Below are 24,758 nucleotides of genomic sequence, written 5' to 3'. Positions count from 1 at the left end.
AAACAAACAAACAAACTTGATATTTAAACAATGAGTATTGCTTGTTGAACAGCACTGTTCTCTGTTGATTCCAACTCCTGCTGGACTTCTTGTAAATAAACATGTACCTGCTAAAGAAGGATTGTGCAGTGAGGCTGATGGTGGTTATAATGACAGGACATGGAGTTGGGCTATAAGCTGTTCTGTTGAATCGAGGGTTGAAGCCATGAACACACTTCTCAACTATATTAATTGTTCACTACTGCCCTCTAGTGCCTCTAAGTGACCCTGCTCTCAGCTGCGCGGTGGTCCACATAATTGGAGAGACGAGCGTGGACACATTGAGAGAAAGAGGATCCAGCCTCTCTGAAGTGTGATGTTGCCAGGGTGACCAAAATAAACTATAACTAAGGGCACTTCAGTCTCTTCATGACAGTTTCCATGGTAACAGGTGTTTGTTGATGAATGAGTAATCAGGCCTGGGCCGGTAAGGGCTGTCACGCTCCTGCACCCTTCAAGATTCTCCTCCTTCAGGAGCTCTTCATGTTTCTCACAGGTCCTCATGTTTATGTATGTGCACGTTGATTTGTCGCTGTGTTTTCTTAGGCACTAAAATGTCACTATGTCACTAGGTGGTGTATATAAAACAATATGGATAACATCAAATAACAACAGACAAGAATAATATCTTTATTTATAGAGCCAACTACTGGTGAGAGTGCAAGATGTACAGTTCCAGAAAACAGAATTTCTCGGATAAAAAAACACAAAAACTAAATTATGATAATTTAATTAAATTAATTTGGAGGTAATGCAATGAAGGTACAGAGCAAAACTATGTGATGAAAACAAAGAAACAGTACATGGAAAGGACAACCACATAAATCTCATAGATCAGCCTAAGAAGTCATAAGTAACGTGTCAAACCTTTATTTTATTTTAAGTAACGTGTTAAACCTGTTGGTGTCCTCTGTTCTTTGCGTTTCAACACGAGCCCTCACCATTCTTTTTCTAGCAGAACTGAAGTTGGTCAAAAAAACAGTGCGGTGTTATTCTATGCTACCGTGTCTTACGCCACATTCTTTGTGTTAAACCATTACTAAAGGGCCTTGATCCCAGGACTTTTCTAAGAGGAAGTGAATGCCGTGTGAGCATGGAGACCGCTTGAGAACTGTGTCCGTTATTGGGCATGGCTGAACTCAGTTGAACCATTTTTATCATCCTGACAAACACTGCTCATATCACAGGGCAGGGCAGGACGGGTGAGAGCCAAACCTCATAATGCAGAAGCAGCTTTTACATTAGTGGCTCTACAGCATTATTAAGGCTTTCGTTTAGCAACAAAGTGAGAAAAGCAACTAAATGCGGTACAGGTGAAGCACATTCTCATGACTGAACCAAACGCTCTTTACTGAAGTGCAGTACCAGATAGAGAGCCAGCCCTCCGGTGCTGATGCTCTGTGTGTGTGTGTGTGTGTGTGTGTGGGTGGGTGTGTGTGTCTGTGTGTGCGTGTGTGCGTGTGTGTGTGTGTGTGTGTTTGAGTGTGTGTGTGAGTCAATGTGTATGTGTTTGTTTGTGTGTATGTATGGAAGGCTGTGTGTGTGACTGTACGTGTCACTGTGTGTGTGTGTGTGTGTGCGTGTGTGTGTGTGTGTGTGTGTGTGTGTGTGTGTGTGTTTGAGTGTGTGTGTGTGACTCAATATGTATGTGTTTGTTTGTGTGTATGTATGGAAGGCTGCATGTGTGACTGTATGTGTCACTGTGTGTGTGTGTGTGTGTGTGTGTGTGTGTGTGTACATGCATGAGTTGCTATGTATGTATGGAGGGGTGTCTGTATGTGCTGGTGTGTGAGTCACTGTCATCTAAACAGAGAGCAGCTGCTGTGCTCAAGGCCATAGAGCTGCACTACAGCATTAATGCCTGTAGAGGGAGCTCTTTTCCTTTGAGAAGGAGAGGATATCCAGATTAGGGTACGAACTCCTAGTTATGGCAAATTGAAACAAAAACAGCTGTAAATACTCCAGTAGCAATAAGCTATGCCTCAGTTATAGACCAGATATACTAATGCTTGGTAGGGCCAAATCATTATAATTTATAATTATAATTATAATCTTACAATGTCTCTGTCAGGGCTTTCATGAGAGCAGGATGGCTTAGTATCAAATAAAGGGCTCAGCAACAAACTGAAATATTTCTATTTAGATGTAACTGGAAACAGTAGCATACATGTAACTGTGTCTCTGTGTGTGTTGTCATGTTGAACCACGTTCAGACAATCTAAACCGTCCCTTATGCAGGCCTTGCCTCGAGGTAGGCGGAAAACACCCAGCTCAACATCATGCTGCAAAACATCTTCATCGGTGCAGCTGATGGCTTGTTTTTGGATGATGGCGCTGGATGCCAAATGCTCCGAGAATTTTTTTTTTTTTCACCCCGAAATGGGCACTGGTGTTTGGGCACAGGCCGACATGCTTCATGACTCAGAGGGGCGCCCAGCCTGCCTATGGTGACCAGTGTTGTGTGTGTGTGTGTGTGTGCGTGCGTGCGTGCGTGCGTGCGTGCGTGCGTGCCTGCGTGCCTGCGTGCCTATGGTGACCAGTGTTGTGTGTGTGTGCGTGCGTGCGTGCGTGCGTGCGTGCGTGCGTGCGTGTGTGTGTGTGTGCCTGCCTATGGTGACCAGTGTTGTGTGGCTAAATCAGGCACTCTGTCTTACTTTGTTAGCAAGGGTGTAAATAGGGGTTGTTTTGATAGTGTTTGGTGACATTATAGGCCTCTTATACATCCTTTTCCTTCTCTCTCATGTCAACCCACTCACACCCCCCCCCCCCCCCCCCGCCCTTTTTTTTCCTCTCCGTCTCTTTCACCCCCCATGCGTCTGAGCTAATTAAAAACCCACTTGAAAAAATCATCTTATGTTATCCTGGTTACTGAAGCAAACATTGCTATATGTGTGTGTGTGTGTGTGTGTGTGTGTGTGTGTGTGTCAGTCACTGTTATGCTTGATGGGTCAGACTGAACTCCCATGCTTCTGTCTTAATGAACTAGCCCACATACACACATAAACACACACACACACACACACACACATGCACACACACTCCTCTAAAGACATTTCCATATATGACAATGTTAAAAAAGAAAAAAGTTATTTTTAGACTAGGGCTAGCAATCATTTTCAATTCACAATCAGTGCACAATTTGGCAGCCAAACATTACGAAACAGTGGAAGGCCAATGACATAATTGGACTGACCAGCCTCAGAACTGTTGCCAAAAAGACTATGTCCATTACTGCAGGCCCTTCCTAACAGTAACAGGTGGTGGTTGGCCTTCACACTGTATTCACACTGTGACTCTTCCACCACTACTACCACACACTGTGACTCTTCCACCACACACTGTGACTCTTCCACCACTACCACACACTGTGACTCTTCCACCACTACCACACACTGTGACTCTTCCACCACTACCACACACTGTGACTCTTCCACCACACTGTGACTCTTCCACCACCACTACTACACACTGTGACTCTTCCACCACTGCCACACACAAACCCTCCAAGGGTGTCTCTCCTCACTTGCAATGTGAGGCAAAGCTAAGGTGGCTGTATTCTGCTCTGACGCTTGCTCTGTGTCGAGGCCAAGTTTGACTTTCTGCTCACCCATGGCCTACAATTAGAGGCTCTCAACTGCGCACGAGCTCTCCATCTTTACCGGGGCAGTGTCTTGTGGGTAGTGCTGGCAAGAGTCTCCGGGAGGGAGATGACATCAGATGAGCGGAGAGGAGCGGAGGCCGCCCTTGCGTCCGTCCGATTCTGGGCCTCGACCTCGGAGTCCACACCCTCGAGTTCACCCAGGGTTCCTCGTGTCCCCTGACTCACATCAACCCAGTTTTTAGATGTAATGATTTTAAGCTGTTGGAAATGAAAGCCCCCATCTGAGAGAGGCTGTTCCCCGAGCTCTGGAAGTGATGTCATTCCAGGGCTATTTGAGGATAGACATATAAAAAACTTCATCTCTTTCGGTCAACATGGTTGGATAGAACCAAAGGTCTTTCAAACAGCCATCCCATAATAGTCCCAGTGATTAATGATAGCGAGCATTGAAGCCTACAAATCTGTAGTGGGTAGACAAACAAGTGGAAACAAATGGCATCTTTTGCAAAGTCTCGACCGCTAATCTCTTAAAGTATGTACATATGACAGAGCCGTCCCCACCACTTGGGTTTGGGTTATTTATTTCAGCCATCAGAGGGAAGTGTGTGTGTGTGTGTGTGGGGGGGGGGGGGTTCAAGTGAGTTTGAGGGATTCATAAGTCCATCTGGAGGACGGCTAACGTAAACCAAACAGCACAAACATCAACAGGGTTCATCCACTCCAGCCAGTCAGTCAGTCAGTCAGTCAGTCAGTCAGTCAGTCAGTCAGTCAGTGTAGAGAGACTTGAGACGCACCGTAAGCCTCTCTCTCTCCAGGACGTGGGAAGCCAGACAGAGAGGTTTCTGCTGGGGCCTGCAGGGGCAACGTGAGCTGGATCAATAGGAGGAGAGGAAACAAGGGAGGGAATGCAGCGAGCTGACAGAAAGAGAGATGATAGAGAGAATGGAAAGAAAACAGGAATTTTCAGTCTGGGAGAGTAAGAGAGGGAAAGATAGAACTGAGGTGTTGTCTAGTCTAGTCTGCTGACCATCTCTACTGTGTGTTTGTGTGTGTGTTTGTGTGTGTGAGTGTGTGTGAGTGTGTGTGTGTGTGTGTGTGTATGTGTGTGTGTGAGTGTGAGTGTGTGTGTGAGTGTGAGTGTGAGTGTGAGTGTGAGTGTGAGTGTGTCTGTGTGTGTGTGTGTGTGTGTGTGTGTGTGTGTGTTGAGATCATTTGTCAGAGAAGGGGCAGGAGTTTCATCAGGAGAGATTTGCCCTAAAAAGGGGGGGTGCTGAGACAGCAGTAGGAGGTGGAGGTGGTAATTTGAGTGTGGGAAAGATAATCCACTACAGGTGTGAAGCCACAAACACATCCAGTGGCTATTAGCCTCAACCACACACACACACACACACACAAAGAGAGAGAGAGAGAGAGAGAGACACACACACAGACACAAAAAGAGAGAGAGAGAGAGACACACACACACAAAAAGAGAGAGAGAGAGAGACACACACACACACACACAAAAAGAGAGAGAGAGAGAGCGAGAGAGAGAGAGAGAGAGAGAGAGAGAGAGAGAGACACACACACACACAGACACAACTTGGTTAAGTTTCATGCCATATCACACTCCATTTCTTGTATAGAGTAGATGAATATTTTAGATTTCTCTTCAGAGCGGCTTCCAGTGTGACCACCCAGTAGTATAAACAAGAAGTTTTTGTTGTGTGTGTGTGTGTGTGTGTGTGTGTGTGTGTGTCTGTGAGTACGTGTGAGTGTGTGTGTGTAGGAGCAGGAGCACATGTGATCCTAAACACCATCTCACAATTACTTGCTGACAGTAGCTTTCACTGTGGTCATATTTACAGTGTACACAACGACACATAGAATCAGTATGCACTGATGTGCAGTGTTACATACAGTACACACCATCATCAGTCCACCACCCCTCCCACACACACACACACACACACTCACACACACACACACACACACTCACACACACACACACACACACACACACAGAGCATGCACTGAGGATGTTAACCTCCTCCACACGCCCAGACAGAGAAGTACAGCGTGGTGCAGTGTGTTTTGTTTAGATGGAAGCACACTGTTCCTGGCGTTTCCGTGGAAACAGCCGTCGGCAGCTCTTGCGCTGTGCCGTCGTTGGGGAAGCAGTGAGCCGACACAGTGGCAATTTGTTTACCGCCACGGCCACAACAAGAGCCCTGGCTACGTCTTGCCGCGGCGCTCGGACGCGGCGGCGCTGAGATAAGCCAGCGCTGCTGGAGTAGAGAAAGAAGCTGGCCTGAAGAACTCATGCTGGACTGTTTGTTTTCAGCGTGTTTAAAACTGTCAAAAATACACACACACACACACACACACACACACACACACACACACACACACACACACACACACACACACACACACACACACACACACAGAGCATGCACTGCGTGTTTAATACTGTCAGGAATAACTCCAAACACCACATTTACCAGAGCCTCTCTCGGCTTCTCAGTGCATTCTTATGAGAACTAGCCATATCTGTGATTAGGAAAAGCACTGGAATGAATTGGTGTTACTGTGGGTCAGACTTGTGTATTTTCTATAAAGCTATGACAATGAGGGATATATATATATATGATGACCTCTTTTACCATTCCTTACTCTCGATGCACTGTAATGATGTTTATAAGTTGTATAACGCGCCATGGATATGATATGGTACATTCCACAGACATTATATACACGTGAGTTTTAGGTAAAGTGTTACCACATGTCCTCTCTGAGGTAGAGCGGTAGCACGTTTCGTGTGTGTGTGTGTGTGTGTGTGTGTGTGTGTGTGTGTGTGTGTGTGTGTGTGTGTGTGTGTGTGTGTGTGTGTGTGTGTGTGTGTGTGTGTGTGTGTGTGTGTGTGTGTGTGTGTGTGTGTGTGTTGGGGTTCAGGGCCCGGGGGAGTCTGGGATAGGATTCTTGCCGCATTCCAAAAGACCAAGGGAGGGCTGAAGAGTAATACTGAACTTCTCCCTCCCTCTTTTCCCTTCCTACACTCCTCTATCTCTCTCTCTCTCGCTCTCTCTCTCTTACACTCCCCTCTGTCCTTCTCTCTCTATTACCTCTTTCTTTCTGTCTGTCTTTCTTTCTAAATCACACAATCTTTCTTTCCCTTTCGGTTCCCCTTTTCTTCAGAGTTGAGATCACGGAGCCATATTCACTAAAGAGCTGAGATCACGGAGCCATATTCACTAAAGAGCTGAGATCACGGAGCCATATTCACTAAAGAGCTGAGATCACGGAGCCATATTCACTAAAGAGCTGAGATCACGGAGCCATATTCACTAAAGAGCTGAGATCACGGAGCCATATTCACTAAAGAGTTGAGATCACGGAGCCATATTCACTAAAGAGCTGAGATCACGGAGCCATATTCACTAAAGAGCTGAGATCACGGAGCCATATTCACTAAAGAGTTGAGATCACGGAGCCATATTCACTAAAGAGTTGAAAAGGTGAAGAAGGAATAGGGAACATCTGGTGTTTTCTGACAAGGTCATAAAATCCCAACAAAATAAAATATACTGCTCATATTTATTTATGTTCATTTATATAAAACTTCAGAGCCCTGCCCAGGCAAATACCATACATTTTCTTCTGTGTTCTTTCTCAGTCAAGTCCATACATGTCCACAGCTACCTTTCTGTTTTCAAAATGGACTCCCCCTCATCAGATTTCTACTGTTAGTGAAGAGCCCTGTGAAAGCCCTGAGTGTATGGAAGCCCCCTGCTGTCACCCCAGTCCTGCTGTGTGTGTGTATGTGTGTGTGTGTGTGTGGGGGGGGGTTGGTGGTATCAAATCCTCAAGGTTAAAGTTACAGACATCCTGCTGTCACACAGCGGCCCTCGCGGCGTGAGACGTCTGCCTTTCGTCTGCGCCACAGCACCCTGCTAACGTAGCCTGCCTGAGGGGGTTCTGAATGCTCTCGTTCTCTCTGTCACTCTCTCACTCTGCCCCCGCTAACGTAGCCTGCCTGAGGGGGTTCTGAAAGCTCTCGTTCTCTCTGTCACTCTCTCACTCTGCCCTTCCTCTCGAATCTTTCTCACTCACTTTTGTTATTTATTCAGCTCATTAAGTCATATAGGACAGCTCTTTTAGAGTTAGACACTCCATTCCTTTACTGATGTACACTGTTGATTTTATATTTTCTGTCTGGCTTTCGTCTGTCCGTCTGTCTGTCTGTCTGTCTGAAAACCTAAACTCGGAACATAGTTCTCCCAGATACAGGAGGTTAGTCTTATCGCACGCTGTCACTGTCCGGGTCTAACCTACTAACCATGTCGCCTTTCCCCAACATTTCTGGAATGCTCCTCTGAATGTTCCCACAGCATTGTTTTCCCACTTGCCCAAGTTTCCCTGAGCTGGGGACAGGGTGTTGCTGGGAACCTCTCTCTCTCTCTCTCTCTCTCTCTCTCTCTGTGTGTGTGTGTGTGTGTGTGTGTGTGTGGGTGTGTGTGTGTGTGTGAGAGCACAATTGATGAAGTCATCAAATAGCATTAAACTGGAACTACTCTGTATAAATGTATGTAGAATCAATTGCACCTTATGGCTTTCAGAAATCTGCCATTTAAAAAAGAATCAAACGTTTTTTGCACGTATTTGTCTGCATATGCAAGTGTATATGTGCGCTTGCGTATGTGTGTGTGTGCGTGAGAGAGAGTGTGTGCTTACAAGTGAATGTGTGTGTGAGTGTGAGTGAGTGTGTTTGTGTGCATGCAAATGTGTGTGAGAAACTCCTGAGCAATTAAAAGAGGTGATTGTGTTTAAGACCTCCCCTACTGCGCTCTGACCTTTTTAAATCCCTTCAGCATAAAACCTGCCAGCACTAAACACACTTGTGTTAAGATGCTGCACACACACACACACACACACGCTCTCTCACACTAACGCAGGCTTACACAGGCATAACAACACGAATAAAACCTACAAACAAACAAGCCAGCCTCACACACATAAACAATCCCAGACTGTGCCCCACGGGCCCTTGTGTTTAACCCAGCATCGCTGCTGTTCCTGTGCCCCACGGGCCCCTGTGTTTAACCCAGCATCGCTGCTGTTCTTGAGCCCCACGGGCCCCTGTGGTTACCCAGCATCGGTGCTGTTCCTGTGCCCCACGGGCCCCTGTGGTTACCGTGGTTACCCACCATCGGTGCTGTTCCTGAGCCCCACGGGCCCCTGTGGTTACCCAGCATCGCTGCTGTTCCTGTGGTTCCCCAGTATCGGTGCTGTTCCTGTGCCCCGTCCAAGATCAGTGAGTCAGGGAGACACATGGGCACCTCGTCTCGTACTACTACACATCTGTCCACCTGTCCCACATCACACACACACACACACACTCTCACACACACACACACACACACACACACACACACACACACACACACACACTCACACTCACACTCACACTCACATAGACTCACACTCACACTCACACACACACACACTCACACTCACTCACACTCACACCCACACTCACACACACTCACACTCACACTCACACACACACACACACTCACACACACACTCACACACACACACACACACACACACACACACACTCACACTCACACTCACACCCACACCCACACCCACACTCACACTCACACTCACACACACTCACACACACACACACACACACACACACACCTCCAGTCCTGCTGCTCTCACCAGAGGAGCGCCTCACTGAGACACTCTGAGTTTGAGACTAAACAAGTAATCCTATGAGAAAATCACAGTCTATATAAAGCATAATAATGCATGGCATTATGAATTGTTTGCCATGTCATTGTCCATGCTATCCCGTTTTAAAGTCCATGCTACCATGGCTCTCTTGCCTTACTTGCGACTTTCAGTGGAGCTTAACGCCACAGAAACAGTTCTATACTGTCACACGCCTAGAGACATGCAAGGGGATGAAGGACGAGTTGTTGAAGCTGCCTGGTGTCCATTGATCTCAGTAACGGGGCCAAGGACTCTGTGTCGGGAGAGGGAGGTCTGGGTTACGTCTGCTGCAAACAGGTGAAGAAAGCAAACGAATGAAGCTGAACACACTCACAATCAAGAGGGTCTTTGAATGTCACAGAAGCATAATGCACACATCATATAAAACATAATATATATGTGTATGTGTGTGTGTGTGTGTGTGTGTGTGTCTATAAACTGAATGTGTGTATATGTTCAAGTAATCTAGAGAAAGGTGAACAATGAGAAAGATAGTGAAATAGAGACTTGTTATGGTTATTGTAAAGCCATTTTTGACAACTCTTAGCTTAACATACGGTGACAAAATAATCTTTTGAAAGCTTATTCTTTGCGTAAAAGAGAGGAGGAGAAAAGATGGCGGGCAGAGAGAGAGAGCTGACAGGCAGAGAGTAAACAGAGAAGAGAAGAGGTGTCATGTTTAACGAGCATCTCCGTCCTCCCTGCCTCCAGCCTCCACATCCCTCGCTCTGCATTCTGCCCGTGAGTGGACAGCGCCATGGCAACATTGCGTCAGATAAGGTTGTTGAGTGTAGGCGAGGAGGAGATTGTTTCATCAACGGTGTGTGAACGTCTCTGTTTTTGTCCTGTTTGTCTCCCCTTAAAGGCACAGTCTGTTATTCTAATCCAATACACTTTTGATCAACGTTGTCAGATTTCTCCTCACAGTCCTTTAGCTTTCCACTCTATGTGAGCGCTGAATGAACTCCAGAGGTCGTACACACTCCTGACTCTGTGAATGGGAAACAAACATAGTGACTTGAACCGAGCCATAAACAATTCCAGTCAATCAACACATTGGGAGGTAGTGGTACAATGTGATTGGCTGTTGAGCTCAACTCTCAATCAATCACAGACTGCATATTTTAGTCATCATACTTTCTCCTTTGCGTGTGTCTATGTGTGGTTCTATCTGTGTGCTTGACTGTCTTTTTTTAATTCTATGTTTTTATAATGCAGATTATCCTTACGAGTGCTCGTATAAAACCCACATTTACCACTGGACCTGCACACACATCTGCAGTTTGTTCTCACTCAAACAAACCTGCCATTCCCCAGAGACTACCATGATCAAAATATTGCATAACATAGACGGTGTGTCTTACAGTAGAAACAGTACAGTCCCCCCCAAACACACATCTGTCTCCGACTCACAACCAGTTCCCAACCCAAACCACAAATAGCCAAACTATAAAAATCAAACTAAAGACCAACTTCAGCATGTTTTGGCTACGGCTTCAGTCCCACACAGTCCATAACTCTCGGTGTTATATGCAACAGCTGGCAGCAGAACAGGGCACGTATGATGGATACCTCCTCTCCTGTCCTCCCTCTCCCTCTCTCATGGATGCTCGAGTGCTGGACGACTGCATGTTGGAGAGGGAGACAGCTTTTTGTGACCCTAAAAAGTCCCTGTTGCAGAAAGAGCCGCTCGTTTTTACCATCGCTTTAAAAGGGAGCAGTGTTGATGAAGGGACTGGGTGGAGTCTCCGAGGGCATTGGGTCCATGCACTGTTCCCACTCGGCTGTTTGAAACACGTCTGGGACCGTGATGTTTGCGCACACATGTGTGTTTGTAAAGTTTATGGCCTTTGTGTTGACTTTCCACTTTAAACCAATATCAAATCATTCTTCTTTTTTTTAGCGTTTCTAGCATATGTATGGTCTTGTATGTTCCTATATCAGAGAATGTCCGTATATCGTGATGTATTACAACTTTGTTAGCGTTGTATGTCAAAGGCCATCTGTTGTTCTCTGATGAGAGGTTTTGGATGTGGCCACTGGATTCTCAGACACTTTCATGACGGACTCTGTTAAATTTGCTCGGTGTCAAACGAGAGACCATTCCTATAGGCTCTTCTGTAAGTTCAGTGGGGAATGATTTTATTTCCCTTCAGAACCAAAGGTATTTTTTACTTTATTTTTACTTTCTGGAAGTAACCGTGTGTTATTAATCACTATCCAAAACACATCATGCCGTCACTTACAAAATGGCTACATTATTAAGCCTCACATTATACACAGCCTTTCTCCCAGCCCCCATCTCTCTCTGTCCTGTTCTCTCTCTCTCTCTGTCTCTGTCTCCCTCTGTCTCTCTCTCTCTGACAGCTGTGCATCTTTAGTAGTTGGAGGCCCCAGGCCAAAGCCTCACAGCCTTTAAAGATACCAGAAAGAGGAGGAGTTCTGTGGCAGCTGTGGTCGATGTAATCAACAGGCACCTTCCTTCTCGCTCTCGTAGAGAAAGCCTATGGGTGTGTGAGGGTGTGTGAGGGTGTGTGAGCTTGTATATCACCCTAATGGGAGGGGGGTCACAGAGGGTGTGTATGTGTGTGTGTGCGCGCATGTGTGTGTGTTGGGGTGTGTAAATGTGTCTTTTTCTCCCTGGCTGGGCTGTGTGTGTGTGTGTGTGTGTGTGTGTGTGTGTGTGTGTGTTTGTGTTTGGATGTGAGCATGTATTACTCTGTGAAGGGGCTCAGAATACATTCCGCTGTGCTGAGGTCACGCCTGGCCTTCAGTCCTTCAGCCGTAAACTTTTTACCATCTCTCTCTCTCCTCTGGTCCGCTCCCTTTCTCTTCCCATTTGGTCCCCTACCCTATTTCCCTCAAAATATTTACATTTCAACAGGGAAACCTGCATTACCATACTTAAACACTTCTTGAGTAGTTTATAACAGCATTTTTACTTTACGTTACAGTTTTCAGAAAAATAATTCAACTTTTACTGTGCTTTTGTTAATAGAGAAGACCAATGAGTTGAGTGTATCTTACAGTAATCTTAAAATAGTCACTGTGTGTCTCAGCTCAGCTTTTCTCTCTAAGCTGTCTCAAGTTGAAGGTTCTGTTGCTTGAAATATTATGGCTGACATATAAAAAGATGCAGCTCTGCAAGAAGACATCGTAGGTGTGAAACAAACGCTGTGCTGTGGACGTAGGCTAAGGTTGCCACAGAAAATCTGAACAAAAATATTGTTGCTGTATAAAATTGCAATCTACAAAGACAGCTCTTCAGATTTTACACAGGCAATATTTAACCTCTTCATCAGTGCAATCAACATGCTAATCAAGGTGTAGACGTTATTGCTAAATTCTGATAGAACCACATAATGTGGCTTTGGGTATTGATAGTAAGTGATAGTCTATGGTGTATAATCGAGAAGACTGAGAGAAAGGATTGCAGGAACAGCAGATCAGATCAGAATTTCTACATGTAAAATGTAGTAAAGGTTTTGAGTTTTGATGTTTATATATGCATGGATACAGTTGCCACAGTTACACTCATGACTATCACATGAAAGGAGAAGGAAAAGGCAAGAAATTGACTCATCACTCCCATTATCATCACCACTACCATATGAGTCATGATCTATTTCTGAAAAAACAAAGATTACTAAATATCATTAACACGTGGTTCTGTGGCTTACAAATGTGGCACATGGTCTACATTCACTTTTCTCCACCCAAACTAAAATGTAGAACAAACCAACGTGTTGACCAAAGACAGATATATTTACGGCTCAGTCTGTTCTGGTTTAGCAGCTCAGGAGCACATCACATCACTTCACATACATTGTGGTGCTGCACAGAACTGGTCAATGTTCAACATAACAGCAACACATCATGAAAAGACTTGTGCTACCTAGCAGAAAACCTCTGAGAAATTCTACACCGGTGAGTTTCATAAAGAGAAAAAACTAAGATTTCTTGGCAAATAAGATCAATATACAAATAAAAAAAGATACAAATAAACAGATAAATACAAATACAAATAAGATACAAATAAACAGATAAATGTGTGAGCGCTCTATTATGGACTGCTTTTTAACTTCCAATCTTTATATACCCCAGGCCACCTACTTAAAGCTTATTAGACTACCTTTTGTCTTTGGTAACACATCTACCATAAGTGTAGTTTAGAAGACTCTTTCTTCTCAGCTCCTCTGCACAAACAAGAATGGCGAAAAGGGATGTGGATTGTGGTGTAGTTAGATTCCTGTGCTGTCTTTGTACAGTTAATCGTTTCTTTTTCAGAGTACGGAGAGACAGATTAACAAACACATTTCAGATCCACAGTTTGTGTCTGTTGTGAACCATAAGCAGATGTTATGACAGTAGACCGAGCTAGACCACAGAATGTTATGACTGTGATGTGTTTATTCTAGGGCTGTCAATCGATAAAAAAAAATTAACTAATTAATCGCACATTTTGAAATTAATTAATCGCGATTAATCGCGATTAAAAGTTTGTTTTTCTTCTTAAGACTAAATCTTATAAATAAACAAGTAATCACTTCAGACAGCGTGTATTTTAGACAATGTTGTTTAATTGTATTTTTTTAAACACAATAGTGCCCCTCGACGGTAAATTGTAAGAATTTCCCCTGAAGCAATTCGAATCACCTCAATCAGCCCACTGTCCTCAACTATGTTGATGGGCCGACAGTCACCGGCAACCCAAATGGTAACCTTTTCACGGACTGGTCTAGTTATTTTCCTAGAGAAGTCGTGGAGTGTGGGTTGGCATCATCTAACCTGAGACTGCTTTCTGTCGGGTGCTTTGCATTAAGGTGATAACTTTAAGACGAGCTGTTTCTGTGATAGCTAAATTCAGCTTGACAAATGCTTCATACAACTTTAGTTTTGTCGATTGTTCCGTCATTTTGTCTCTTAAACAGAGACTTTCCGCCCAACAATCCCTCAGCTCTCTCCATCTTCAACTACCGCAGTGGTTCTCAAACTTTTTCTGTCATTCCCCACTTTGAACAAGGGGGGCTATTCAAGCCCCACCTGTCCCTCATCGCTCCACTAAAATGGTAGGCCAAGCCCCCTACTTACGGGCTACATTGCCCGAGGGGACACAGGTTCAAGTCTGGCCTGATGTAATTTCCCAATCCTCTCCCCACCTCTTCTCCGCCTCACTTCCTGTCATAACTTCATGTCCTATCCAAATAAAGGCATTAAAAAAAAAATGTAATTTTTTTTTTTAAGTTGCGTTAATTGCGTTAAAATATTTGATTGCGTTAATCGCGGCCGCATTAATCGCATAGATTAAAGCGTTAACGTTGACAGCCCTAGTTTATTCTCATGCCCCACCGCAATCAACCTGCGACACACAGTGTACACTTCAGTGCCTTCTTCAGACAGAGCTGCAGGATGTGGCTTCAGCTGCTGTTTGTGAGAGCTGTCAAGAACTGCTGGGTTGCAGTAAACCATGCGGTGACACCAAAGTGTCAGCACAGCGCTCGCCTGAACACAGCACCGATTGCTCCTCAGCCTGTGCCACTGAACGCAGGTGCAGTGCTAAGTCATTGCACCATAGACAGTAGACTCAGGTAGGAACTAAGAACTAAACACCATAAAGGTTGTGGAGCCCATGATGCTCTAAGAACTAAACACCATAGAGGTTGTGGAGCCCATGCTGTGTAAGGGTGTGTAAGGGTGTGTGAGCTTGTATATCACCCTAATGGGAGGGGGATCAGAGATGGTGTGTGTGTGTGCGCGCATGTGTGTGCACTGCATCTGTGGGTGTTGGGGTGTGTAAATGTGTCTATTTCTCCCAGGCTGGGCTGTGTGTGTGTGTGTGTGTTTGTGTTTGGATGTGAGCATGTATTACTCTGTGAAGGGGCTCAGAATACATTCCGCTGTGCTGAGGTCACGCCTGGCCTTCACTCCTTCAGCCGTAAACTTTTTACCATCTCTCTCTCTCCTCTGGTCCGCTCCCTTTCTCTTCCCATTTGGTCCCCTACCCTATCTCCTTTTCTTTCTTCTGAACCTCAAAATATATACATTACAACAGAGAAACCTGCACTACCATACTTAAACACTTCTTGAGTAGTTTATTACAGCATGTTTACTTTAGGTTACAGTTTTCAGAAAAATAATTCAGCTTTTACTGTGCTTTTGTTAATAGAGGATACAAATGAGTTGAGTGTATATCTCACCTCATCACTGGCCATGACTGCAACTTTGCTCTGTAACCTAATCTTGAAATAGTCACTGTGACTCAGCTCAGCTTTTCTCTCTAAGCTGTCTCGTTATTTGTTTACAAGTTGAAGATTCTGTTGCTTGAAATATTATGGCTGACATGTAAAAAGATCAAAGCTCTGCATGAAGACATCGTAGGTGTGAAACAAACGCTGTGCTGGAGAAGTAGGCTAAGGTTGCCACATAACATCTCAGAAATTGAAAATGTAAAATGTAAAATGTGAAAATCTAAATAAAAATATTGCTGCTGTATAAAATTGCAATTTTGAGATAACTACGAAGACAGCTCTTTGCAGAAGTCTTCTTCAGATTGTACACAGGCAATATTGAACCTCTTACTACAATACGTACTTCAGGAGACCCATTCACACTTTCAGCATGTTTCTTATACATCGACAAGGGTAGCATTTTGCAGTAAGCTACTCTTTGTAGCCTGTCCTCTACATTATATTTATAGATATAAGCAAAGCAGAAGAGAATATTAAAGACATCTGTGATGGCGTTTTCATCAGTGCAATCAACTTGATAATCAAGGTGTAGACGTTATTGCTAGGTTCTGATAGAACCACATAATATGGCTTTGGGTATTGTTAAGTGATAGTCTATGGTGTATAATCGAGAAGACTGAGAGAAAGGATTGCAGGAACAGCAGATCAGGTCAGAATTTCTACATGTAAAATGTAGTAAAGGTTTTGAGTTTTGATGTTTATATATGCATAGATACAGTTGCCACAGTTACACTCATGACTATCACATGAAAGGAGAAGGAAAAGGCAAGAAATTGACTCATCATTCCCCTTATCATCACCACTACCATATGAGTCATGATCTACTTCTGAAAAAATCAAAGATTAATAATATCATAAACACGTGGTTCTGTGGCTTACAAATGTGGCATATGGCCTAAATTCACTTCCCCCCCACCCAAACTGAAATGTAGAACAAACCAACGTGTTAACCAAAGACTGATATATTTACGGCTCAGCCTGTTCTGGTTTAGCAGCTCAGGAGCACATCACATCACTTCACATACATTGTGGTGCTGCACAGGACTGGTCAATGTTCAACATAACAGCAACACATCATGAAAAGACTTGTGCTACCTAGCAGAAAACCTCTGAGAAATTCTTCATCGGTGAGTTTCATAAAGAGAAAAAAGTAAGATTTCTTGGCTAAATAACCCGTTTACACAGAGCCTGGATTGCCTGAATCCGGAAACATTTTTGGATCCGGTACCTTTTTTTATCGCGTTTACACGGAGCCGTGTCAAGAAAAATGTGCGTTTAGACGGAAACGCTAGGGCGTAGCGGAGTGGAGCATGCACATAAAGTGACAGAAGACAGATATATACCCCAGGCCACCTACTTAAAGCTTATTAGACTACCTTTTGTCTTTGGTAACACATATACCATAAGTGTAGTTTACAAGACTCCTTCCTCTCAGCTCCTCTGCACCAACAAGCATTGCTAAAGGGGGATATGGATTGTGGTGTAGTTAGATTCCTGTGCTGTCTTTGTACAGTTGATCGTTTCTTTTTCAGAGTACGGAGAGACAGATTACCAAACACATTTCAGATCCACAGTTTGTGTCTGTTGTGAACCATAAGCAGATGTTATGACAGTAGACCGAGCTAGACCACAGAATGTTATGACTGTGATGTGTTTATTCTCATGCCCCACCGCAATCAACCTGCGACACAAGGTGTACACTTCAGTGCCTTCTTCAGGCAGAGCTGCAGGATGTGGCTTCAGCTGCTGTTTGTGAGGGCTGTCAAGAACTGCTGGGTTGCAGTAAACCGTGCGGACGGTGACACCAAAGTGTCAGCACAGCGCTAGACTGAACACAGCAGCGATTGCTCCTGAGCCTGTGCCACTAAACGCAGGTGCAGTGCACAGTAAACAGTAGACTCAGGTAGGAGCCTATGCTGCTCTAAGAACTAAACACCATAGAGGTTGTGGAGCCCAATGCTGCTCTAAGCACTAAACACCATAGAGGTTGTGGAGCCCATGCTGCTCTAAGAACTAAACACCATAGAGGTTGTGGAGCCCAATGCTGCACTAAGCACTAAACACCATAGAGGTTGTGGAGCCCATGCTGCTCTGAGAACTAAACACCATAGAGGTTGTGGAGCCCAATGCTGCTCTAAGAACTAAACACCATAGAGGTTGTGGAGCCCAATGCTGCACTAAGCACTAAACACCATAGAGGTTGTGGAGCCCATGCTGCTCTGAGAACTAAACACCATAGAGGTTGTCTTACTTTGCCGAATGTCAAATACAGGCAAGCATATCTAGTGCACCCTGCTAGTGCACAATGCTGAACACATCACAGACATCCACACAGCACTGAACACACAAGCAAAGTGCTCTGAGTCTGAGTCACAGCAAAACACGGCACTGAATGTGTTAAGTTCTCAGACAGAGGCTGGGGGCGCACTGTGCCAGCGGGGCCCAATACCGAGAGAGGGGAGAGGGGAGAGGGAGCTCTCGGCAGGTGGTCTGGCAGCCCGACTGGGGCCTTTGGCTGGGCCTGTGGCTGGGCCTGTGCGGAGCGGGGGCTCGCTAACCCCCAGAGCAGCGCTGAGGGTCAAACACGAGAGATTACGACACCCAGCTGCCCCGGCTTCTCCGGGGGAGATTACGTCGGCCGTTTTTATGGTCCATTTCAGATGCTGTGTGACCTCTAGTACGTCCGGTCAAAAGGTCATTTGGGCCGGGTGAAAAAATGACATATGCCCCCAAAATGAATGTGAATTGGAGTACTGTTAAGGTGTGAGTAAAAGGTAGCCAGAAGAATTATAAACGTCATGCTGGTCTTTTAGTGTTTACTTTTAGTGTTTGACCCAATAGGTTTACTTTTCCTGTTGCCTGTTTTAGTTTTATCAAGAACACATCAAGCTTTTATTGTCGGTGTGTTTGTGAATGTGTGTTTGAGTGTTTGTGGTTGTGTATGTATGCTCATTAAAGTTTATGTGTGTTATTGAAAGTTTATGTGTGTTTGTTAAAGTGTGTGTGTGTGTGTATGTGTTTACGTGTGTGTGTGTGTGTGTTCTCATGGGGGTGGGGGTGGGGGGTGGGGGGGGTGTTGGGCCGTGAAGCTGCTCATGGCAGACGACTCCAGCTTGTGTGATGCAGCACATCTGGAGCCGTGGAAAGTTATCCCCCCCCCATCTCTGACACGCACACACACACACTTCCTCTCTCTCTGTCTCTTTCTCTCTCTCTCTCTCTCTCTCACACACACACACACACACACACACACACACACACACACACACACACACACATACAGACACAGAGGAGAACTCCTCCTCCTGTGTGACGAGATCTTCCCTCTCATCTACATTCCATTTTAGGAGACAGTGTCCACATCCCAGTCCCTCTCCTGAAATGAACTGCACAGTTTCTTTTTGTTGTCTGAGTGTCTGAGTACACGGTATGTGCAGTTGTGGTTTTGTGCGAGTTTAGAAAGTTGTCTCACATGTTTTTATGTTTAATTTTGTTTTATATTAGCTGTCAACATGTTCCATTCCATATGTCATCCCCATGTTAAGGATGGAATGTTCTGATACGAACAGGGTCATTTACTGCATTTATCACCAGAGCCCTGCAATTCGGATGCAATATTTACCATATTCACCAATATTTACCACAGCGCAATACACACATTAAATGCCCTAGTAATTTTAATCTTCTAACTAGAGAGAGAGATGCTCTATTTGCATGTATTCGTGTTTGTGATTGGCTGGTGGTTTGTTGATCAATAACTAATCAATACACTGGGTGTAAATGGGGTTGGTAATGTAAATGGATGCATAATGTTACTCTGAAGAATCTTTTTAGTCGTATGTCTATCAGCTATTACAGTAAAACAGCAAACAAGTAGGATAGTGATAAGATCTATACACAGCAGTAGTGTGGGTATGACCAGCCTACAAAACACCTGGCAGGAACTGAGGTGGTGCGAACTTTGGATTTTGCCTCATTTACACACAAGGTCACAAAAAATAAAACCTGGAATATTCCCAGTTAAGGAAAGAGCATTAATTCAATGTCCATACTAGGTGTGTGTGTGTGTGCGTGTGTGTGTGCGTGTGTGTGAGACAGAAAGAGGGAGTCTTCTCTCACCCACACAGTGAAAAAAAAGACAAATGAATAGGCACTGTTTTTGGTTAACTTGAAATATGAATCTGGATCTCCTGTAGTAAACAACCTCAGGGAAACCTTTATGAAGATCTGTATTCCTTTCCTTTCCCTCTTCCTTTATACGGTTAAACGCTGTCCAGATGCTTAAGCTCGATTTGACACACAAAAATGGCTCTAATGCCCATGCAGCCCACAGATAGATAGATTCTATGATAAGGCATAGACTGTCTGCATTGAATATGCATTCCAGTCATAGAGTTTAGAATGATAGGCCAATAGTTCTTGCATCGTGGGAAACATTAAGACTTAAAGGTCGTTGTAGTCATAGCTCCTCTTGAATATATTTCAATGTGCTGGACTTTAAATTGCATTCAGAGGTGAAATGTTAGGGGAATTCATAGTCGCTAAGGGGAAGCTACTGGCTGCATCTAGCCTTTTGAAAATGTTTTTCTGTTCTTCCATGGTGAGAGCTTTGCGCCCAAATTCTAGGTTAGGGTCCAAAAAGGTATATTTTTTAGAATGATACGAGAGAGATCGCTGGGTCTTTCTAAATTACGACGGCTGAAATCACAGTCTGCTTCCATTGGAGATCGGTCTGCTGGACATACCAGTTACTCAAATACATAGAAACGATTCTTATTATTTTGTAAGGGCATACTTTTAACAACGGCCAACGGTTTTATTATAGTCAGACGTCATATCTTCCTTTTTTTGATCATCGCAGTTATGTCTTCCGAGCCCAACTTTCCTCTTCACTCTTTGCAAACGTCGCTCCGCCTCTCTCTCTCTCTCTCTCTCTTTCTCTGACTTTGGGGACTGAGCATCGCTCCTTCACTCACTGAGACAGTTTATCCCTGTGCTATGCAGAGCGAATGAACGCGCGCACGTACCATGTAGCAGTTGTAAATTCTATCCGATTTTGACAGCAACAATGGACCAGTTGCAGCTTCTGCTTATGCTCCATCACGACAAACTTTTAACCCAGTGAGAGGATTTTTTTTTTTTTTATCACAACCGATCCCAGCCGCTTGGATTCCTCCGTATTAATGAGCAAAGAAACAGCGCTGAAATCCTTGCACGTTCCATTACGTACTCGCGGGAGTTGGCTATTTTGATTCTGTACGTTACCGCGCTCACTTTCTGTGAGTTCTATGTGGATACTTTTCCAGAAACGATGGGAGATTCTGTTTTTTTCGAGAGGCGGATTTCCTACCTTGTAAGTATGCGTCTCTGTTTTTAATGCAGTTGTCTTTAGCTGTAGGCAGCAGGTTTTATTACATATGATTCATAAAAGGCTTTAGCAGTTGTTTCAAAGACCAGAGAATGGCCAGAAATATGATAAGAGCTCAGGGTAGTTGTATTCACTTAAATGGCCACGACTGGCATATGTCAGAAGCAGAGCGTGAACACTTAACAGTCATGTGTCGGACTCCGCGATAAACAGGCAGAGAGCGCTCGAGGGAGGGGTGACATGTTTATTTCCCGTGAGGAAATAACTGACACATCTCCCTGCGTTGATATTTTCTTTTGAGGAACTGAAATTCACACTTCATATTTCAGAGCTCTCTCAGGGCAAGAAGAAGTTCTGTATGTTTGGGTTCACGTTTAGACGCAGGCAATGAATGACAATAATGGTGGACGTGAGATTCAATATGACAGATTGTATAGATGTTATTAGTGCGCCTAATAGTGAGCCTAAAACCAGTAGACAGTTGCTTATGGCTTATAGACTCTCCTCATATTAATCTGCAATGAAATTAGGCTATGTCTCCACTGTGTCAACACATAACACGAAACAAATGAACATATCCCAAAAGCTGTTGATGGCTGCTCTGATGGGCCTTGCCTGCCAACCTCTCCACATACACGTCACTAACAGATGGTGTAGTCGTAGTGACTGACATGTAGATGAACTCACCTGTTGTCCCAGGTACATAGCCTCACCACAGCATTCTGATTCAGCCCGAAATAGATAGTCTTCTGATAAGCATGCCTTCCTCGTGCTACCCCCCACGCTCCCTGCTCAAAAGGCTGACACACACACGCTTTAAAGCTAGCTACACTTGTTTCAGGAACAAAAGATGATTTGTCAGTGAGAAGGTATGTTATATTCAAGTGCTCAGCGTGGTTTAAATACCTCAGATCTAATCAAATAGATCAGATCAAATACCTCTATTTGGCCCTTTGGCAGCTTATTGTAGGAATGACATGTAAAGTGTCAGACGTGGGATGACATCTGTACAGGTGTTCAGGACACCATTAGGCTTATTAGGCTTTTGTCTACCACAGTGATCCCTCAATCGATCTGCACAGGCCTATGGACACTACTGCTGCAAGGCTGCGGCTCAGAAACAGTCAGCTTCATGTGCTTCTTGAATTTGCCATTTTAGGATATGCTATGCCTTGTCATGTAGACAGTCAACACACAGATCTTATGTGTTGTGTGTGAGCTCACGTTCTGTGTAGGACCACAGCAAGTTTCATAGGGAAGTGGTGTGTGTGTGTGTAGTGAGACAGTGAGAAAGAGAGAGAGAGACAGAGACAGAGACAGAGACAGAGAAAGAGAAAGAGAGAGATTGTGTGCATGAATACATATGTGAGGAAGTGTAATTGTTCCATGTCATGCCCTACTGCCTGTGCTGTCGCCACCCTAGAGATGGACTCCACGTCAGTCCTTTGATACCTTACCAGTCTGTCTGTCCTCTTTCCCCTTATCTGCCTTAGCAGGAATGCTTTAGACCTGACCAGCACTCTGTGTGTGTGTGTGTATGTGTGTGTGTGTGTGTGTGTGTGTGTGTGTGTGTGTGTGTGTGTGTGTGTGTGTGTGTGTGTGTGTGTGTGTGTTGGTCATGGTTCATGGTGTTTGTGTAACCTTAGGAGTCTGCGAAGCCCATGCCTGACTTGTGACTTGTTGTACTAAGATAACCAAGAAGCTCTGCCGGGATGGGGAAGTCTTGCTGCTGGACCCTGATAATACTTGCTCTGAAACTCTATCGCTGTGTGTGTGTGTGTGTGTGTGTGTGTGTGTGTGTGTGTGTTTGTTTAAGTCGTAAGTCATTGGTGTATCCATGTGTCTAAAACTAAGTTTGGTAGATTTGTAGTGTATTTGTGTGCGTGTATACATATACGTGTATGTACATGCTGAAACGGATGTATTTCTGTTTGGTAGTGGTTTTGGCAGATGCACATATGTTTGTTTGCACAGAAGAGTGTTTGCTCAGCGTGTACGTGCACGCTCAAGCCTGTGTGTGTGTGTGTGTGTGTGTGTGTGTGTGTGTGTGTGTGTGTGTGTGTGTGTGTGTGTGCGTGTACGTGCACGCTCGAGCCTGTGCACATGACAAAGGAGAGTCGTGACAGGCGACCGTCGGGTCCCTCCGTCTGACCCGCGGCTGATCCCTGGCGGCCTGAGAGGTCGACACCAGACCCTGCAGAAGAGAGGATGCAGATAAGCGCTCAACTCACAGATAGGATGGAAGTTGGCCTCGCGCAAGATAACGTCCCTCGCATGGGAACCTCTGCCCCCTGCCTCCTCAGTAACCCAGCACATCACATCATATTGGGACATTTCCAGTTGTGTATTAGCCTTGCATGATTGCTTGTTAGTGTTGTAACGCAATCACAAATAGTTGTCTTTTTCAACGTTTTTTCAAACTTTGGTTTAAGTTTCTCCAAAGGGGGTGGGGGGGGGGGGGTGTGTATGTGCATGTTTGGCCAGGCGGTGGTTTGAGGGGCCTGCCAGAATACTCTCTGACAGAGTACGACCTTTTTTTTCCCTTCTGAAGTCATTTCCTTAAAAGACTGTGTCAACATTGATCATTTATCTCGACTTGAAACAAACGGGTCCTTTGATGTGAAAATAAGAACCATCGCCGCACCAGTGGCACCTGGAACATTCTGGAAGGGATTTTTGTAGAACACTGAGTTCTGTACATCCAGCAGAGACAGGGCTGTGGTTTTTAGAGAGAGAGGCTCTGAGCAGGAGAGTCTCCTGTGAGGATGTGTGCGGCTGGAAGACAGGAGCGGAGGAAATATAACGGAGAAAGAAAGAAAGAGAGAGGGAGGGAGGGAGGGAGGGAGGCGAATGAAAGGAGAGTTGTTGTTGAAGTGTGTCTGGTCCCCCTCTTTAGCCTCTTGTCGCTGAGTTCCATCTGTGAAGCATCCCTCTGTGACAACTCAGTGTGTGTGTATGTGTGTGTGTGTGTGTGCGCGCGCACACGTGTGCGTGCGTGCGTGTGTGTGTGTGTGTGTATGTGTGTGTGTGTGTGTGTGTGTGTGTGAGTGTGTGTGTGCGCACACGTGTGCGTGCATGTGTGTGTTTGTGTGTCTGTGTGTGTACAAAAAGGGTCTTTTGAGTGTGGGCATGTGGTTGTTTGGGTCTGTGGGCTTGAGTTTGGGCCTGTCTGGTTGTGTGTGTGTGTGTGGTGGGTTGGTCGCGTGAGTTATTGTGTGGCACCTGTGGAGGGGAGCATGGTGGGTTAACATGGTGTCATCCAAATTGATGGGTTAAGTTTCTGCGGTGAAGGCAGAGAAAAACACCAGTTTAACTTGGCCACTGTTTGGGCCGCGTTGTGGTTTTCTGAGGATGTGTGAACCGTGTGTGTCTGTGTGTGTGTGTGTGTGTGTGTGTGTGTGTGTGTATGTGTGTATGATCTGGGCATAAGTGTACATCTGTCATCCTTTCAAGGGGCTTATAATGATGAATGGAGGAGTGTGTGTGTGTGTGTGTGTGTGTGTGTGTGTGTGTGTGTGTGTGTGTGTGTGTGTGTGTGTGAGTGTGACCTAAGAGCATAAGCTGAGCATTGCGTTGAAAACAACTCATTCACAGCAGATTGAGCAACACGCAAAAGTCACACATACTCGATCAGATAACAAAGCCTTCAAATGGTGCAAGCATACTACCTCCAAATTGGATATAGAGGAAAGGGCACACCATAGCACAGACAAGCTTACACACTTAATCTCGTGTCTCA

At 44.9% G+C, this 24,758-nt stretch overlaps 1 protein-coding gene across 3 annotated transcripts in view; it reads left to right on the top strand.

Annotated features, from left to right (window-relative positions):
* The window catches only part of LOC105902825 (rho GTPase-activating protein 6), a 103,119-nt gene that overhangs the window by 23,438 nt on the left and 54,923 nt on the right, over positions 1 to 24,758 (top strand). Inside the window, exon 1 of one of the 3 annotated variants that reach the window (XM_031583106.2) lies at positions 19,725 to 21,004. The exons of the other annotated variants lie outside the window; for them this stretch is intronic. Coding sequence (XP_031438966.1) covers positions 20,963 to 21,004 — 42 coding nt within the window. The 5' untranslated portion in view covers positions 19,725 to 20,962. Of the gene's footprint in view, positions 1 to 19,724; positions 21,005 to 24,758 lie in introns of those variants that run through there. 3 annotated transcript variants of the gene reach the window in all.

Source organism: Clupea harengus, chromosome 16, assembly GCF_900700415.2.
Source record: "Clupea harengus chromosome 16, Ch_v2.0.2, whole genome shotgun sequence".
Lineage (NCBI taxonomy): Eukaryota > Metazoa > Chordata > Actinopteri > Clupeiformes > Clupeidae > Clupea > Clupea harengus.
This window is presented reverse-complemented; position numbering and strand designations above follow the sequence as displayed.